Source organism: Heterodontus francisci, chromosome 4 (assembly GCF_036365525.1).
Source record: "Heterodontus francisci isolate sHetFra1 chromosome 4, sHetFra1.hap1, whole genome shotgun sequence".
Taxonomy (NCBI): domain Eukaryota; kingdom Metazoa; phylum Chordata; class Chondrichthyes; order Heterodontiformes; family Heterodontidae; genus Heterodontus; species Heterodontus francisci.
This window is the reverse complement of record NC_090374.1, coordinates 104,459,865-104,480,463: the sequence shown is the minus strand read 5'-3', so window position 1 is coordinate 104,480,463 and position 20,599 is coordinate 104,459,865. Positions and strand designations below refer to the sequence as shown.

Below are 20,599 nucleotides of genomic sequence, written 5' to 3'. Positions count from 1 at the left end.
TTATCTGCCTGTAGATGAACACTAAAGAAATGCAAATTGCTGTGTAGTTTTTTTTTTTTTAAGAGTCCAAACATGTTGGTGTGAAGGCTTTTTCATACTCATTTCTACATCATGAAAAAGCTAGAATTTACATACAAATAAGGATGTCACGCTACAAGAAATGAATCCAAAAAGGATCGAGTTGTTGCATATCCCACGAAAGGGTTATGTGTAAAAATCTGATTCAATATATACAGCACCTACATTTGCCAAAACAAAATCAGTAAATGGTTTAAATATGACCCACATGAAATGTAATTTCTGCAGTGTGCACTTTACTACCTCCAGAAACAATATAAACTATTTTAATGTGCTCAAATTTTATTTACAAAATTCCAAGTGAGAAATCATTTCATAGAAATGGGCTTAAAAGAATACTTAATTACATTTTATATCAATAGTATCAGATGGCAAACAGTTGTAAGTTCACTCAGTACACAATTGAAAAACCCCTGCTGGTCAGACACAGCAAGGTAGATTTTCATTCTATGCCCGTGTAAAGCACTGCTTGGCCACAGTTCAAAAATGTAAATTTGGTGGGGAGGAATGCATGGCTGTAACGACATTTACCTAATTTTTTTGCCATTTAAAATCTGGTGGACTCCATTCCACGTCACCTCTACCCAATTTTGCCCATGAGCTGTGCTGAGACACTAAAAGATGAAAACCTACCCCATACAATGTTCTTTGAAAATGCCACACTACATTCAAACAGTTGATCATATTAGACCACTGGGCAAGAAGATAATATACATGGTCAGCATATGCTTTACAGAAAATATTCTAAGAACTTATAGATTATGGAGTGCTTTTATAACCAATGACTAGACTACTTCTAGAAATTAGATTTCTTATAACTTACAATAGGTGATACACTACAAACCCCCTTACTATTTTCCAAAAAAGTGTCAAATTAATTTTTAGATAAAGGATTTGATCAATGGAATGCTTTATTGCACAGATACATGAAGATTGCTTGCATTTTCCCTTAGAAAGAAGGCTGTGCAGAATTCTGTGAAATACAATATTGAAGCTGAACAATCCTGGACTCCGTCCTGCAGAGTTCACATTAGATTCCAGAGACTCATGACCTCAGCGACCACAAAATGTACTGATGATCAAAAATAGAGCGCCTCATTCAGTTCCTTCCAGAAGCTTTTGTAGATTCTTCTGTATCTGAAAGCCAAGATACAGAATTTGAGAAATGCATGTATAGAGGGAAATTCCAGCACATTTAGGAACTGACTAAGGGCGGCAGAGTGGCGCAGTGGTTAGCACCGCAGCCTCACAGCTTCAGCGACCCGGGTTCAATTCTGGGTACTGCCTGTGCGGAGTTTGCAAGTTCTCCCTGTGTCTGCGTGGGTTTTCGCCGGGTGCTCTGGTTTCCTCCCACAGCCAAAGACTTGTAGGTTAATAGGTAAATTGGCCATTATAAATTGCCCCTAGTATAGGTAGGTGGTAGGGAAATATAGGGACAGGTGGGAACTTGGTAGAAATATGGGATTAGTGTAGGATTAGTATAAATGGGTGGTTGATGGTCGGCACAGACTCGGTGCTGTATCTCTAAATAAAATAAATAAATAATGTTTTCACAATGGTCTCTATCAACAGCAAATCACAGTAAAGATATAAATTGAATTCAGAAAACAAAAGTTATTCAACTGATCATTTTTCACTTAATACCCATGAATATCCATTTTCCTTCATATCATTTTAAGAAAGATGCAGAGGCACAATATACTCATTTACACAACTGTCCTATTATTCTCATACTTTGCTTCCCTGACATTGTAATGGGTGACAGGGGATATCTGCAGTTTATAATTGAACCCACAGCAAATGCATTTTGAATTTTAAATCCTCTTCCTCAACTACAAATTCCTCTCCAACAACCAACGTACCTCTTCAACCTTTCCGAGTGTTATGCTCTTTTACATCTGCAGCCTCTGGCATCCTATGCAATCTCTCCTTCCCTGCTCCATAACTTGTGGCAGAGCCTTCAGTTCACATTGCCCTACTCTCTGGCATTCCCTCCTCAAACTCCTCAGACCCTCTACCACTCCACCTTTAAAAGTCTTTCCATGTCTCATATCATCCGCAAAAGGTTCAAAATCAGTTGCATTAAAGGTGCTAAATTGTTGTTAAACAATGTTACATATTCAGATCTAGATGATTAGTTTTATGGAAATGGGAAAGAAGGTACACAACAGATCCGAAAGTTTTTCCAAATGCATAGTAAGAAAAAACTTTTTTTTTCCCCCTTGTGATATTTTAGAAACAGGAGTGATTCAGAGATCTAGCACTCCCAAAGAACATAAGAAGTAGGGGCAATGTAGCATATATGGCCCCTTGAGCCTGCTCTGCCTTTAAAGATGATTATGGCTGATCTATATCTAAGCCATTTTGCATCTGTCTTCACTATTGAGGATACAAGTAACATCCCAGTATCAGCTGTAAGTCAGGAAATGGAAGAGAGGGAGGAACTCAAGAAAATTACAATCACCAGGGAAGTGGTACTGAACAAAAGGCTGGAGCTGCGGGCTGACAAGTCCCCGGGTCCTGATGGACTTCATCCTAGAGTGTTAAAATAAGTGGCTAGTTAGACAGTTGATACAATAAAAACAAGAAATGCTGGAGACACTCAGCAGGTCTGGCAGCATCTGTGGAGAGAGAAGCAGAGTTAACGTTTCAGGTCAGTGACCCTTCTTCAGAACAGGCAAATATTAGAAATGTAAAAGGTTATAAGCAAGTAAAGTGGGGGTGGGGAGTGCTGAAATGGCAAGCAACTGGAAGCTCGGGGTGCTGCTTGCGGACTGAGCGGGGGTGTTCCGCAAAGCGGTCACCCAGTCTGCGTTTGGTCTCCCCAATGTAGAGAAGACCACATTGTGAGCAGCGAATACAGTACACGACATTGAAAGAAGTACAAGTAAATCGCTGCTTTAGTTTTAGTTTTAGAGATACAGCACTGAAACAGGCCCTTCGGCCCACCGAGTCTGTGCCGACCATCAACCACCCATTTATACTAATCCTACACTAATTCCATATTCCTACCACATCCCCACCTGTCCCTATATTTCCCTACCACCTACCTATACTAGGGGCAATTTATAATGGCCAATTTACCTATCAACCTGCAAGTCTTTGGCATGTGGGAGGAAACCGGAGCACCCGGAGGAAACCCACGCAGACACAGGGAGAACTTGCAAACTCCACACAGGCAGTACCCAGAATTGAACCTGGGTCGCTGGAGCTGTGAGGCTGCGGTGCTAACCACTGCGCCACTGTGCCGCCCGAAAGGAGTGTTTGGGGCCTGGGATAGTGAGGAGAGGGGAGGTAAATGGGCAGGTATTACACCTCCTGCGATTGCAGGGGAAGGTGCCATGGGAAGAGGATGAGGTGGTGGGGTAATGGAGGAGTGGACCAGGGTGTCACGGAGGGAATGATCCCTTCGGAATGCTGACAGGGGAAGGGAGGGGAAGATGTGTTTGGTAGCGGCATCACGCTGGAGGTGGCGGAAATGACGGAGGATGATCTTTTGGATATGGAGGCTGATGAGGTGGAAAGTGAGGACAAGGGGAACCCTGTATTGGTTCTGGGAGGGAGGGTGAGGGTAGAGGTGCAGGAAATGGGCCAGACATGCTTGAGGGCCTTGTCAACCACAGTGGGGGGGAATCCTCAGTTGAGGGAAAAGGAAGACCTATCAGAAGCGCTGTCATGGAAGGTAGCATCATCAGAGCAGATGCGTCGGAGACGTAGAAACTGGGAGAATGGGATGGCCTCCTTACAGGAGGCAGGGTGTGAAGAAGTGTAGTCGAGGTAGCTGTGGGAGTCAGTGGGTTTATAATGGATATTAGTAGACAGCCTATCCATAGAGATGGAGACAGAGAAGTCGAGGAAGGGATGGGAAGTGTCAGAGATGGACCATGTAAAAGGTGAGAGAAGGGTGGAAATTAGCAGCAAAGTTGATAAAGTTTTCCAGTCTCTCTACAGCTCCATCCCCCACCAGGACGGTTTGCGGGCTCTCTGCTTCTTCCTTGAACAGAGGCCCAACCAGTCCCCATCCACCACCACCATCCTCCGCCTGGCTGAACTTGTTCTCACATTGAACAACTTCTCCTTCAACTCCACTCACTTCCTTCAAGTAAAAGGTGTTGCTATGGGTACCCGCATGGGTCCTAGTTATGCCTTTCTTTTTGTGGGATATGTCGGACATTCCTTGTTCCAGTCCTACTTAGGCCTCCTCCCCCAACTCTTTTTTTCGGTGCAATGATGACGATCGGTGCCGTTTCCTGCTCCCGCCCCGAACTGTTAGTTTGTTCAGTTTGCTTACCCACTGTTTTTTTTCATGTTTGTACTTGCGGCTGTTCAATTTTCAGTCCATTAACACCCTTTCTGTACTAATGGTTTGTTTTTCAACACACTATTAACATATCTTTGCTCCATGACCTTCTGGTCAGCTATTCTGTCACCTTGTCCTATCTACACCTTCTCCTTTGTTACCTCTTGCCCCACCCCCACTTTACTTGCTTATAACCTTTTACATTTCTAATATTTGCCAGTTCTGAAGAAGGGTCACTGACCTGAAACGTTAACTCTGCTTCTCTCTCCACAGATGCTGCCAGACCTGCTGAGTGATTCCAGCATTTCTTGTTTTTATTTCAGATTTCCAACATCCGCAGTATTTTGCTTTTAATTTTGATAGTTGATGCATTAGTTTTAATTTTCCAAAATTCCCTAGATTCAGGGAAGGTTCCGTTAGATTGGAAAATAGCGAATGTAACTCCTTTATTCAAAAAGGGAGGGAGATAGAAAGCAGGAAACTACAGGCCGGTTAGATTAACATCTGTTCATCAGGAAAATGTTAGAAGATATTAAGGATGTTTCTTTTCTTTCTTTTTTCTTCTTTTGGGCCTCATCTCGAGAGACAATGGATATGCGCCTGGAGGTGGTCAGTGGTTTGTGAAGCAGCGCCTGGAGTGGCTATAAAGGCCACTATTAAGGATGTTATAGCAGGGAATTTAGAAAAATTTACAGTAATCAGGCAGAGTCAACATGGTTTTGGTGAAAGGGAAATCATGTTTAACCAATTTATTGGAGTTCTTTGAGGAAGTTACATGTGCTGTGGATAAAGGAACCAGTGGATGTATTAGATGTTAGAATTCTAGAAGGCATGTGACAAGGTGCCACATCAAAGGTTACTGCAGAAAATAAAAGTTCATGGTGTAGGGGGTAACATTTTGGCATGGATAGAAGATTGGCTATCTAATAGGAAACAAAGTAGACATAAATAGGTCATTTTCTGGTTGGCAAGATGTAATGAGTGGTGTGCTACAGGGATCAGTGCTACAGCCTCAACATTTTACAGTTTATATAAATGACTTAGATGAAGGTATGGTTGCTAACTTTGCTGATGACACAACAATAGGTAGGAAAGTAACTTGTGAACAGGACATAAGGGGGCTACAAAGAGATATAGATAGGTTAAGTGAGTGGGCAAAGATCTGGCAAATGGAGTATAATGTGGGAAAGTGTGAAATTGCCCACTTTGGAAGAATAAAAATTATCTACATGGTGAGAGATTGCAGAGCTCTTGAGATGCAGAGGGATCTGGGTGTCCTAGTGCATAAATCGCAAGAGGTTAGTATGCAGGTACAGCACGTAATTAGGAAAGTTAAGAGAATGTTATTGTTTATCGTGAGGGGAATTGAACACAAAAGTAGGGAGTTATGCTTCAGCTATACAGGACATTGGTGAGACCACATCTGGAGTACTGTGCACAGTACTGGTCGCCTTATTTAAGGAAGGATGTAAATGTGTTGGAGAGTGTACAGGAAAGGTTTACTAGACTAATACCTGGAATGGGCAGGCTTGTATTCCCTGGAATTTAGAAAAGTAAGAGGCGACTTGATTGAAACATACAAGATCCTTGATAGGGTGAATGTGGAAAGGATGTTTCCCCTTTTGGGAGAATCTAGACCTAGGGGTCACTGTTTAAAAATAAGGGGTCACCCATTTAAGACAGATGAGGAGAAATTTTTTCTCAGAGGGTCGTGAGTCTTTGGAATTCTCTTCCTCAAAAGGCGGAAGCAGAATCTTTGAATATTTTTAAGGCAGAAGTAGATACGTTCTTGATAAGCAAGGGGGTGGAAGGTTATCGGGGGTAGGAGGAAATGTGGAGTAATCAGTTTAGCCATTAACTTATTGAATGGCGGAACAGGCTCGAAGGGCCAAGTGGCCTACTCCTGCTCCTAATTCGTATGTTCATAGGTCAGCCACTTCCCCACCAATCCTCATATCCCTTGATTCCCTTATTGTCTAAAAATCTTGAATATACTCAAATTACACATCCACAGCACCCTGGGCAAAGAATTCCAAAAACTCTCAGACCTCCATGAATAAATTTCTCATCTCAAAGTCATAATGGCCAAACCTTCACCCTGAGACTATGCTCCCTAGTTTCTAGACTCCCCAGCCAACAGAAACAGTCTCAGCATCTACCCTAGCTTCTAAACATTTCAATGTAATCACCTCTCATTCTCTTCCAGAGTGTGTAGGTCTAGTTTACTCAAACTCTCCTCATAGCAGAACCCCCTCAACCCAGGGATCAATCTAGTGAATCTTGGTTAAATTCTAAGGTAAGTATATCCTTCCTTAGACCAAAATTGTACACCAATACTTCAGGTGTGGTTTCACCAACGCCCTATAAAATTGCAGCAAGACTTCCTTACTCTTGTACTCCAATCTCTTTGCAATAAAGGCGAACATATCATTTGCCTTCCTAATTTCTTGCTGTACCTACATGTCAACTTTGAGGTTTGTGTCCAAAGATGCCCAAATCCCTCTGCACACTAACATTTACTAGTCTCACCTTTAAAAAAACATTTCTGTTCTATACTCCCTTCCAAAATGGATATGACATTTCTACACACCCATCACATTCTTGCCCACTCACTTAACCTGTCTCTATCCATTTACAGCCTCTTTGCACCCTCTGCACAGCTTACTTTCCCATCTAACTTTGTATATTCAGCAAACCTGGATGGATTACAATCAGTCCCCCTCATTTATGCCATTGATATAGATTGTAAATAGCAAAGGCCAAATCACTTATCCTTGCGTCACCCCACTAGTTATAATCTGCAAACCTGAAAATGACCTGTTCATTCCTATTCTGTTTCCTGTCCATTAACTAATTCTCAATCCAAGCTAATGTATTACCTCCAATCCTGTGAGCACTAATCCTGTGTAATAACCTCATGTGGCACCTTATTGAATGCCTTTTGCAACTACAAGTCTACTATATCCACTGGTTCCCTCACCTGCCCTGTTAGTTAAACCCTCAAAACTAACAGATTTGACGAACATTACTCCCCATCATAAAACAGTGCTGACTCTGCCGAATCATATGATTTAAGTGCCCTGTTACCACGTCCGTAATGATAGCAATTGTCAGGAAAATACTGGAGTCTGTCTGGCTAACTGGCCTGATTTTTAGATTTTAGATTTAGAGATACAGCACTGAAACAGGCCCTTCGGCCCACCGAGTCTGTGCCGACCATTAACCACCCATTTATATTAATCCTACACTAATCCCCATATTTCCTACACTAATCCCATATTCCTACCACATCCTCACCTGTCCCTATATTCCCCTACCACCTACCTATACTAGGGGCAATTTATAATGGCCAATTTACCTATGTTCACCCTTTTCTCCCCCCCTTTCTTGAATAGCAGGATTTTCCAGAGATGAGTGCTGATCCACACTGGATCTCAATGGTAAAAATTATCCCTGATAAATATGTCCCGTTAGTCAACAGAGAGATATACAGTGCCAAGACTAGATCAGCCTTTATAAACAGGTGAAGCCAACTCCTCAAATATTCTTCAAAAGGAAAAAAAACTATTATTTAGATGGATTAATCAAATAAATAACTTGTATTTACATTGTATTTATGTTCAGGTGTTTCTCATCTTACTTCCCCAGGATTTTCTTCATCTTCCTCTCCAGAAGGCAATGACTTATGTGGCATATAGTTCTAATGGCAGTGTGTTGGCACTTCACAGCAGCCATCTATAATTGGGTAATTCATTCAGCTGTCAGTGTATCTGTGGTAAAGTTTAATCCTATTGTGCCCAATGTCCATTTACCAGAGGTTGGAACCGAAGCCAATTCCCACTACCTATCTGTGTCTCAGGCACACTAAGCTTGCATGCTACCCCACTGCTGTCCTGGCTGAGCACAGGCCACAAAGATATCACATCCTGCACAGAACTTAACTATTCAGCCATCCTAGATGCCATCTATACAAAATAAAAGCAACATTCTCAGTTATTGTACTGTAGAGATTAAAAGCAACATCTATAATAAGCATATCACAATGCATACTCTGCTGCTGTGTAGCTTTATTTATAGGTATTTGAACAAATTCTAGTTCACCTTTTCCAATTTTGCAAGATTTTCTGACAATTCATCATAGATCACATCTGTATTAACGTGGAAGTGTAGTCCCATGTCACGCTGAGTGAAAGAACTGTACAAAATAAGAAATTCATTGTTGAATTAATAAAGCAAAGCAATCATAACTGAAGACCAAAAGGTTTAATAGGACATCATCCTTGCGTTTAAATCCAATCCCATCCATTCAGCACTACAGATACCAATAAACCAATTGCTGTGGTTCAGCAAGGATATAAAACACAGCCAACATAATGGAATCAAGTGCAATCCCATTAGTGACCCGAAACAGAAATTATTGTTCGAAGAAATCTAAGCTCTGTACACAATTTTGTATCAACATGGTTCGGGGAAAGTTTTTCATACCAGTCAAGATAATTCTCTTATTTTAATAAGTCACAGTGCTTGCATTTTAAGTAGTGACAAGGGCTTTTGATCAATCATGCTTAGCACAGCACAGTACAGTTAAAAATGTACTTTCACAAAAGAGTCATTTGAAAGCCAATATTCACTAGTGTTCCAGCCCACAAATCTATTGTCATATGTGAGCTAGCTATTCAGAGTCTGGTCATGTCTAACAGGGGAAAACACTGGCAATTACTAGCTTACTGAGCAATGAGAATTGGAAGATGCCTTTTCCCAGGATAAGCAAACCAAAATATACAAATATGGCCATTTTAAGTTACTCGAACAAAACTTCAGCATAACTCATCATTGACTGTATAGCACTCATATTTAAAAAGACAGATGAGGAAATTTAATAAAAATGGCCTTGGTCCTTCCATACAACTGGCCGTTTGAGAGCTGGAATTAAAGCAATGGCAAAGGTAGTTCAAGATCCAAGAAAACTCAGACAGATCTCTTGTGATGTTCTTTACTTAGATCAGATTTTATAAAAACAGGTAATATGCCAGGTGGTGTTGGAGATTGTGGGGTAAGCTGAGGGTTCAAAGAGCTGCAGACAGGTTAGGTGAGGCAGATAAAGGACTCCAATTTACCAGCATTAGACACAACCTGGGATTCAGTAGTATTGAGGTAGGGTCTCAGGGTGTGGCAGTATCATGAGGACATCCCCAGCTCTGGAAACAACTGGGCTGGAGGTGGTGCAGGATCCTGGAGTATTGCAGAGGTAGAGGGTCTGGGAGCATTGCAAATGCAGTCTTGCAGGTTGAGAGCACTGACTGAGGCCCTGGATGCCAGAGTGAAATAGGAATAAAGTCTGGGGTGGTGTGGAGGAGAGAGTGTAGCAGTGCTTTGTGGTGAGAGTTGGTGGGAGGCAGTGGGGTTACGTGGGGAGCTTGGTCACGAAGGAGTTGTTGGGATTTGGCAGAATTGTGAAGGAGCAGGGTCTCCTAACCAGTGGGGTCCAAGAGAGAGAAAAACAGCGAGAAAGAAGAGAAAAGGAAACTAACTGTTCTTAGTCCTCTTTCAGACCATCAGGTGGTACCTTTCAATCATGTTCCTGCACATTAACTTGACACCCCGTTTGTGTCCTTGGGTAATCCTGACAATCCTCTACAATGTACTCATCAGTGGCTCCCATCATTACACATATGTAGGAAAATGTCCCAAGGTGCTTCACAGAGGAGCAAAGAAAACAGACACCAATCCAAAAAGGAGAGATTAGCAGGAGTGACCAACAGATTAGTCAAGGAGATGAATTTTAAAGGACAGTCTTAAAAAGAGAAAGTTCCAGAAATGTGGAGTTTTTGAAGAGAATGAATTTCAGAGACTGGGTTCCAGGAAACTGAAACCACAATGACCTAGGGATGATTGTCCATACCCCCACAATCAGGGGTACGAGAGAGGCTGGAGTCAGGAATGGAAAACATCAAGGGGCAGACAGCTGGATAAGGTTAGAGGTTGGGAGGGGTGAGGTCGTTTACACATTTAAAGGCACGGACAAATTATGTCAGTGCATGTGGTCATAATGGGCAAATGTGCCTTGGGCAAATTTTCATTATTTTATTAGAATTGATTCTAGAAGTATGAGGTGCAGCAGTTATGGCAGGAGTGTGCTTTCAGTAGCTGCAATATCTGCATGTTGCTCACTAAGTTTTTCAGAATTGAGTCTGTCTGAAAAATTCTCCAACCAGAGCATGATTACTCAAATGCACACATTTGTGGATAGCTCACTTTGAGCTCTTCCTAAAACAAGGGACTTGAAATAACCACCATCACTATTTCCAACATTTGGGGAAGTGGCGTAGTAGTATTGTCACTGGGATGGTAACCCAGAGACAGAGGGTATTGTTTTGGGGACATGGGTTTGAATCCCACCACAGCAGAAGGTGGAATTTGAATTCAATTAATAAATCTGGAATTAAAAGCTACTCTAATGATGGCCATGAAACCCATTATCGATTGTTGTAAAAACCCATCTGGTTCACTAATGCCCTTTAGGGAAGGCAATCTGCTGTCCTTGCCTGGTCTGACATACATGTGACTCTAGACCCACAGCGATGTGATTGACTCCTAAATGCCCTCTGAAATGGACTAACAAGCCAGTCAGTCATATCACACTGCTACAAAGTCAATAGGGAATGAAACCGGACTGACCACCTGGCATCGACCTACGCACCAGAAACGATAACAGCAAAACCAGCCCTGTCGACATTGCAAAGTCCTCCTTACTAACATCTGGGGGGCTTGTGCCAAAGTTGGCAGAGCTGTCCCACAGACTAGTCAAGCAACAGCCTGACATCATACTCACGGAATCATACCTTACAGACAATGTTCCAGACACCACCATCACTGGGTATGTCCTGTCCCACCAGCAGGACAGACCCAGCAGAGGTGGCAGCACAGTGGTATACAGTTGGGAGGGAGTTTCCCTGTGAGTCCTCAACATCGACTCTGGACCCCATGAAGTCTCATGGCATCAGGTCAAACATGGGCAAGGAAACCTCCTGCTGATTACCACCCACCGCCCTCCCTCAGCTAATGACTCAGTACTCCTCCATGTTGAACATCACTTGGAGGAAGCACCGAGGGTGGCAAGGGTGCAGAATGTACTCTGGGTGGGGGATTTCAATGTCCATCACCAAGAGTGACTTGTTAGAACCACTACTGATCGAGCTGGCAGAGTCCTAAAGGACATAGCTGCTAGACTGGGTCTGCGGCAGGTGGTGAGGCAACAAAAGGGAAAAAACAGACTTGAACTCATCCTCACCAATCTGCTGGTCACAGATGCATCTGTCCATGACAGTATCGGCAGGAGTGACCACCGCACAGTCCCTGTAGAGATGAAGTCCCGTCTTCACATTGAGGATGCCCTCTATCGTGCTGTGTAGCACTAACACCATGCTAGATGGGATAGATTTTGAACAGATCTAGCAACGCAAAACTGGTCATCCATGAGGCGCTGTGGGCATCAGCAGCAACGAATTGCACTGAACCACAATCTGTAACCTCATCGCCCGGCATAGCCCCCACTCTACCATTATGAACAAGCCGGGGGATCAACCCTGGTTCAATGAAGAGTGCAGGAGGGCATGGCAGAAGCAGCACGAGGCATACCTCAAAATGAGGTGTCAACCTGGTGAAGCTACAACATAAGACTACTTGCATGCCAAACAGCAGAAGCGGTATGTGATAGACAGAGCTAAGCACAACCAACAAATCAGGTCTAAGCTCTGCAGTCCTGCCACATCCAGTCGTGAATGGTGGTAAACAATTAAACAACTAACTGGAGGAGGTGGCTCCACAAATATCCCCATCCTCAATGATGGGGGAGCCCAGCACATCTGTGCAAAAGATAAGGCAGAAGCATTTCCAACAACCTTCAACCAGAAGTGCCGAGTGGATGATCCATCTTGGCTTCCAACTCAAGTCTCCAGCATTACAGGTGCCAGTCTTCAGCCAATTCGATTCACTCCACTTGATATCAAGAAATGACTGAAGACACTGGATATGGCAATGGCTATGGGCCCTGACAACATTCCGGCAATAGTACTGAAAACCTATGCTCCACAAATTGCTGCACCCCTAGCCAAGCTGTTCCAGTACAGCTACAGCACTGGCATTTACCAGGCAATGTGGAAAATTACCCAGGTATGTCCTGTGCACAAATAGCAAGACTAATCCAGCCCAGCCGCATCAGTCTACTCTCAATCATTATTAAAGTGATGGAAGGTGTGGTTGAAAATGCTATCAAGCAGCACTTGCTTCGCAATAATCTGCTCAATGATGCTCAGTTTGGGTTCCACCAGGGCCAATCAGCTCCTGACCTCATTACAGCCTCGGTTCAAACATGGACAAAAGAGCTGAACTCAAGAGGTGAGGTGAGAGTGACCACCCTTGACATCAAGGCAGCATTTGACCGAGGATGGCATCAAGGAACCCTAGCAAAACTGAAGTCACAGGGAATCAAGGGGAAAGCTCTCCCCTGGTTGGAGTCATAACTAGTGCAAAAGGAAGATGGTTGTGGTTGTTGGAAGTCAATCATTTCAGCTCTAGGACATCACTGCAGGAGTTCCTCCGGGTAGTGTCCTAGGCCAAACCATCTTCAGCTGCTTCATCAATGACCTTCAATCATAAGGTCAGAAGTGGGGATGTTCGCTGATGATTGCACAATGTTCAGCACCATTCTCGACTCCTCAGATACTGAAGCAGTCCATGTAGAAATGCAGCAAAACCTGGACAATACCTAGGCTTGGGCTGATAAGTGGCAAGTAACATTCGCGCCACACATATGTCAGACAATGATTATCTCAAACAAGAGAGAATTAAACCATCTCCCCATGACATTCAATGGCATTATGATTGCTGAATCCCCGACTATCAACATCCTGAGGGTTACCATTGACCAGAAACTGAACAGGAGTAGCCATATAAATACCGTGGCTACAAGAGCAGGTCAGGGACTAGGAATCCTGCGGCGAGTAACTCACCTCCTGATTCCTCAAAGCCTGTCCGCCATCTACAAGGCACAAGTCAGGAGTGTGATGGAATACTCTCCACTTGCCTGGATGGGTGCAGCTCCAACAACACTCAAGAAGCTCGACACCATCCAGGATAAAGCATCCCACTTGATTGGCACCCCATCCCCAAACATTCATTCCCTCCACCATCAACGCATAGTGACAGCAGCATGCGCCATCTACAAGATGCCCTGCAGCAACGCACCAATGCTCCTTAGACAGCATATTCCAAACCTGAGACGTATACTACCTAGAAGGACAAGGGCAGCAGATGCATGGAACCACCACCATATGTAGGTTCCTCTCCAAGCCACACACCATCCTGACTTGGAACTACATTGCCGTTCTTTCACTGTCACTAGGTCAAAATCCTGGAACTCCCTTCCTAACAGCTCTGTGGGTGTCCCTACCCCACACGGACTGCAGCGGTTCAAGGAGGCAGCTCACCATCACCTTCTCAAGGGCAATTTGGGATGGGCAATAAATGCTGTCCTAGCCAGTGACGGCCACATCCCATGAACGAATAAAAAGAAATTAAGCAGTGAGGCTTACAATTAAAATTTGGGCAGTGGAGATGTCAAAACAGCTCATCAGTCATTATCAACCATTACAGTCACTGCAGCTTAACCATTTAAGAGCTCAATTACAAAAGCAGAGCAAATAAACTGCTTTGCCAACTGAATGTGAATACTTACTCTTTGTGATGTGCGTGGTATTCTGGCAATGCTCCCAGTGAGGCTAGGCGCTGCTCCAAAGCAACTATTTTTAAGCCCATGTAGAAGGATGACAGAACCAGCACAATGACTCTGTAAAACAAGTGGTTCTTTAGCAAGTATTTTCTGTTTCTTCATACAAGACAGATTCCCACACAACCATGTCCTGCTACATTTTCCAATGTACAGCAGCTATTAAATTCAGCATTACATTTGCATAAAGTAGTTTTCAATAGCAGTTATATCCAATATCTAATTACATTTTACCTCCTTTCTAAAAAGATTTTAGATTTTGCTCTTCAATACGTTAACTGTGCCCAATTTTATGTCTATGAACTTGACTTTACCACTATCTTGGAATCAACAGTTACTTCTGTTGTCAGAATTGTCCTTTTAGGATGTTTTGAAAAAAAAACAACAAAGTTTAGAAAATTCAACTACAATTTAAACTTAAAACACATGATAGTCACATTATCCATGAAGAGCACTCATTGTAAACACCGCCCTCTCCCAAAGGGGGAGAGAATAATGGGACCAGCATCAATGACTAGGGAAAATACATACTTCGCAACACTCCCCACCCCCAACCTCACCACTCTAGTTACTCAACATTAGCAGCAAGTACTCCAAGATCTGATACAGCCCAGACCAAACTACCACTAATCTACTTCAATGAACCTCAATGCTCTGAGAACATGGGTTCGAATCCCACCACGGCAGATGGTGGAACTAATGTCCTTTAGGGAAGGAAATCTTCTGTCCTCACCTGGTCTGGCCTACATGTGACTCTTGGTTGACTCTTACATGCTCTCTGAAATGGCCTAGCAAGCCACTCAGCTGTACCTAAGCGCTACAAAGATAATAAAAAGGAATGAAACTGGACAGACCCCCCGGCATCGACCTAGGCACCGGAAACGACTACGGCAAACCCAGCCCTGTCAACCCTACAAAGTCCTCCTTACTAACATCTGGGGGGCTTGTGTCAAAGTTGGGAGAGCTGTCCCACAGACTAGTCAAGCAACAGCCCGACATATTCATACTCATGGAATCATACCTGACAATGTCCCAGATATTGCCATCACCATCCCCAGGTATGTCCTGTCCCACCAGCAGGACAGACCAGCAGATTTGGTGGCACAGTGGTATACAGTAGGGAGGGAGTTGCCCTGGGAGTCCTCAACATCCCTCAGCTGATGAGTCAGTACTCCTCCATGTTGAACATCACTTGGAGGAAGCACTGAGGGTGGCAAGGGTGCAGAATGTACTCTAGGCGGGAGACTTCAATGTCCATCACCAACAGTGGCTCAGTAGCACCACTACTGACCCAGCTGGCCGAATCCTAAAGGACCTAGCTGCTAGACTGGGTCTGCGGCAGGTGGTGAGGGAACCAACAAGAGGGAAAAACATACTTGACCTCGTCTTCACCAATCTGCCTGCTGCAGATGCATCTGTCCATGACAGTATTGGTAGGAGTGACCACTGCACAGTCATTGCATAGACGAAGTCCTGCCTTCACATTGAGGATACTCTCCATTGTATTGTGTGGCACTATCACCGTGCTAAATGGGATAGATTTCAAACAGATCTAGCAATGTAAAACTGGGCATCCATGAGGCGTTGTGGGCCATCAGCAGCAGCAGGATTGTACTCAACCACAGTCTGTGACCTCATCGCCCGGCACGTCCACCACTCTACCATTAGCATCAAGCCAGGAGACCAACCCTGGTTCAATGAAAAGTGCCGGAGGGCATGCCAGGAGCAGCACCAGGCATATCTCAAAATGAGGTGTCAACCTGGTGAAGCTACAACCCAGGACTACTTGCATGCCAAACAGCAGAAGCAGTATGTGATAGACAGAGCTAAGCACAACCAACAAATCAGGTCTAAGCTCTGCAGTCCTGCCACATCCAGTCGTGAATGGTGGTAAACAATTAAACAACTAACTGCAGGAGGTGGCTCCACAAATATCCCCATCCTCAATGATGGGGGAGCCCAGCACATCAGTGCAAAAGATAAGGCTGAAGCATTTGCAACAATCTTCAGCCAGAAGTGCCGAGTTGATGATCCATATCTGCCTCCTTCTGAAGTCACCAGCATCACAGATATCAGACTTCAGCCAATTCGATTCACTCCGCGTGATATCAAGAAACGACTGAAGGCACTGGATACAGCAAAGGCTATGGGCCCTGACAATATTCTGGCAGTAGCACTGAAGACCTGTGCTCCAGAAATTGCTGCACCCCTAGCCAAGCTGTTCCAGTACAGCTACAACACTGGCATCTACCCAGCAATGTGGAAAATTGCCCAGGTGTGTCCTGTACACAAAAAGCAGGACAAGTCCAACCCGGCCAATTACCCTCCCGTCAGTCTACTCTCAATCATCAGTAAAGTGATGGAAGGAGTCATCAACAGTGGCATCAAGCAGCACTTGCTTAGCAATAACCTGCTCAGTGACGCTCAGTTTGGGTTCCTCCAGGGCCACACAGCTCCTGACCTCATTATAGCCTTTGTTTAAACATGGACAAAACAGCTGAACTCCAGAGGTGAGGTGAGAGTGACTGCCCTTGACATCAAGGCAGCATTTGACCGAGTATGCCCTCAAGGAGCCCTAGCAAAACTGAGGTCAATGGGAATCGGGGGAAAACTCTCTGCTGGTTGGAGTCATACCTAACGCAAAGGAAGATGGTTGTGGTTGTTGGAGGCCAACCTTCTGAGCTCCAGGCCATCACTGCAGGAGTTCCTCAGGGTAGTGTCCTAGGCCCAACCATCTTCAGCTGCTTCATCAATGACCTTCAATCATAAGGTAAAAGTGGGGATGTTCGCTGATGATTGCACAATGTTCAGCACCGTTCGTGACTCCTCAGATACTGAAGCAGTCCATGTAGAAATGCAGCAAGACTTGGACAATATCCAGGCTTGGGCTGATAAGTGGCAAGTGACATTCGTGCCACACAAGTGCCAGGCAATGACCATCTCCAACAAGAGAGAATCTAACCATCTCCCCTTGACATTCAATGGCAATATCATCACTGAATCCCCAACTATCAACATCCTAGGGACTACCATTGACCAGAAACTGAACTGGATTGGCCATATAAATACCGTGGCTACAAGAGCAGGTCAGGGGCTAGGAATCCTGTGGCGAGTAACTCATCGCCTGACTCCCCAAAACCTGTCCATCATCTACAAGGCACAAGTCAGGAGTGTGATGGAATACTCTCCACTTGCCTAGATGGGTGCAGCTCCAACAACACTCAAGAAGCTCGACACCATCCAGGACAAAGCATCCCACTTGATTGGCACCTCATCCACATTCACTCCCTCCACCACCGATGCACAGTGGCTGCAGTGTGTACCATCTACAAGATGCACTGCAGCAACATACCAACTAGAAGGGCAAGGGCAGCAAATGCATGGGAACACCACCACCTGCAAGTTCGCCTCCAAGTCACACACCATCCTGACTTGGAACTATAATCGCCATTCCTTCACTGTCACTGGGTCAAAATCCTGGACCTCCCTTCCTAACAGCACTGTGGGTGTACCTACCTCACATGGACTGCGGCGGTTCAAGGCAGCTCACCACAACCTTCTCAAGGGCAATTAGGGATGGGCAATAAATGGTGGCGTAGTCACTGACGCCCACATCCCATGAATGAATTAAAAAAAAAAATTGAATTCAATTAATAAATCTGGTATTAAAAAGCTAGTCTAATGGCGATCATAAAACCATGGTTGATTGTCGTAAAAACCCATCTGGTTAACCAGTTCCCTATGGGGAAAGAAATCTGCTGTCATTACCTGGTCTGGCCTGCATGTGACTTCAGACCCACAGCAATGTGGCTGGCTCTTAAATGCCCTCTGAAATGGCCTTGCAAGCCACTCAGTTGTATCAAACCGCTACAAAATTTATCTACACCCCAAGGACTGCAGCGGTTTTAGTCGACAGCTCACCACCACCTACTCGAGAGGGATGGACAATTAATGCTGGCATAGCCAGCAACGCCCAGATCCCCCGAACGAATAAAAAAAAAATCTCAACTTCAGAAAATCATCAGCTACTGCACCACTGTGAATTTACCACTACGTGCACCAGCCATGCTCCTGGCCATTCAGAATGCGATTTTTAGTTTGTGGGTAGCTTGGTGCTGTGGCCTCAAGACTGCTAGCGTCTGGCTTGAGATTGGCTAGACAGAAACAGGACATTTGCAGCCAGCAAAAGTACATAAATATATCAGTCAGGGTTGGATTCAAACCCAGGTCTCAGAGGCAAAGTATTCTAATCCAATAAGACCTCCAGTCCAAAACTAGTAAATTTAGGAGGTCCGATGATAACATATGCAAACTATATTAAATTTATCAATAAATAGCTCTAAAATTCTATAGTCTAAAGTAATTTAAAACAATACTCACATAACCAGATAGAGCACCAGCAAGGTATTCACAGAAAGATGCTGTACACCATTAGATTTCACTTTCTGTAATAACCCCGATATCAAGGAATGTCCTGTAAGTGTAAAGTATCAAAAATACTTTTCCTCAAAAATATACAAAACCGTTTGCATATTTTTGCAGCAGAGGCAAGCAGAAATGAGAAAACTAAGAACGATTGATCATTTTCCTTCTGTGAAAGTAGTTATCAGTTTCCAAAGCTACAGTAACAAAAAAACAGCTGCTTTTTCAAAATGTTGAGGCAGCTAGTGGTTTCTTTGAACCACAAGTTGGCAATTAGAACAAGAAAGTAGCGATGGGAAAATTTCAAATGCTTGGTTCATTCATTTCTATAGGTAGGCTTTTCTCTCAGTTGACTAAGATCTCAGACATTAGTGAAAAAAACACAAATTAACTGTATTCATGAGACTTTCAACTACTACAGGCATTTTTAAACTCAGAATTATTTCTGGCCAACATCGGATTCTAGTACTCACTATTCTCGTGACAGCTTCTTCTCTTCATTTCAGGCATTTCTTTTATGTGAACATCAGCAAGCACAGGAATATCATCATCCTTTGCAATTTTCAATAATGTTTGGGCTGCACTGGTAAACTCTGTTAATGACCAAGTTCATTATTTGTATTTGAACACGTGGCAAAGAAAAAGCTATGCTCCAAGCACATAGAATGCCATCGCAATCTACGTGCTCAACAATACAGATCAGAGCAACATTTTTAGAAGAATGTTGCAATGAAGCATTAGGTTAACAAATTCAAATCATTCAAAATCTCGCTAGCCAAATTATTTAACATCTTGCATTCTCACTTGCTCAGTAAATATTACACATCTTCCTGCTCCAAGTACCTGCAGAGTATAGAACCACCCGAGTTACTAATTCTTGATTGCAACAGATATCATTAATCATAATGTTCATGTTTTCCGACCCCTCATAAACTTTTAAAAGTAATGTATGTGCTCTAAAGTCATTCTAGTGTTCACTAAGGTACACTGTATATTGTTTCATCATTGATTACAACCTATCTTTAATTGCTCATCAACATTTATACAATTGCATTAACATTTATCAACACAATTCTACTTAAGTGCTTGGATAATTTGAGATTCTACCATACATTTTAACTAACCAGATCTGATCGGTTCAGGTATTTAACAAAATCGTACACAATTAAAAGATCACCTTTTCAATTCTAGAAAGCCAGGCAAACACACAAGGTGAGTGACTAATCTTGTTAAACGTTAAATGCTATTACATTTGACAATGTGAATTAACCATCAACTTTCCTTTTATGAAATAATAAAACTAACCTTGAGAATTTTCAGACTCTGGAGTTTGAGATCCAGAGCTACTAAATTGCTCCAATTCCTGTCTTCTACACACTGCCAGATTGGACAAATCTTCTATATTGAACTCCTTTTTTATTTAAAAAAAAGGACATTATGAAATGTTATATTACCCTTGCTTGCTGATTGTATATACATATCAATACAAATCAGTCCTTATATAATGAAGAGTCCTTAGTCTCATCTGCGGTCAGCAAGTGCAACACAGGGATACGATGCTTAGATGATTAACTATTTTTCACATAAATGTTCAAAGCTTAAGAGTTAAAGTCATTTATAGCACAGAAAGATGCCATTTGTCCCATCGAGTCCATGCCACTCTCCACGGAGCTATCCTGTCAGTCCTACTCCCCTGCTCGATCCCCACTGCCCTGAAAATCTATTCCCTTCAAGTGGCCATTCATCTTCATTTTGGAATCACTGATTGTCTCCGCTTCCATCACAGCTCTTGTAACTTACTGCCCACTACTGATAACAAGTAGGCATAGCTTAGAAACCAGCTGCTTATAGTGACACCACTATTCCCAGCCAGAATGGAGATGGCTAGGTAATTCCCCCATTAATCATGCCTGGAGACTCCTCTGCTGTAAGTGACTGGGAGTGATTTTACACACACTATTTGTATTTAACTATCTTCCACTCACTAATTTTCAGAGAAAACACCTTGCTTT

The 20,599-nt window shown here is 43.4% G+C and overlaps 1 protein-coding gene across 4 annotated transcripts in view; it reads right to left on the bottom strand.

The window, feature by feature from the left end:
• Positions 1 to 342: 342 nt before the first annotated feature.
• LOC137369169 (GRAM domain-containing protein 2B) overlaps positions 343 to 20,599 on the bottom strand; it is a 167,157-nt gene continuing 146,900 nt past the window's right edge. For all 4 annotated transcript variants that reach the window (XM_068029937.1, XM_068029936.1, XM_068029938.1 and 1 more), the window contains exons 9-14: positions 19,893 to 19,998; positions 19,061 to 19,180; positions 18,546 to 18,639; positions 14,115 to 14,225; positions 8,480 to 8,573; positions 343 to 1,215 (exon numbers count right to left, since the gene is read on the bottom strand). In XM_068029937.1, the coding sequence (XP_067886038.1) occupies positions 1,174 to 1,215; positions 8,480 to 8,573; positions 14,115 to 14,225; positions 18,546 to 18,639; positions 19,061 to 19,180; positions 19,893 to 19,998 (567 nt within the window). In that variant the 3' untranslated portion in view covers positions 343 to 1,173. The remainder of the gene's footprint in view (positions 1,216 to 8,479; positions 8,574 to 14,114; positions 14,226 to 18,545; positions 18,640 to 19,060; positions 19,181 to 19,892; positions 19,999 to 20,599) is intronic.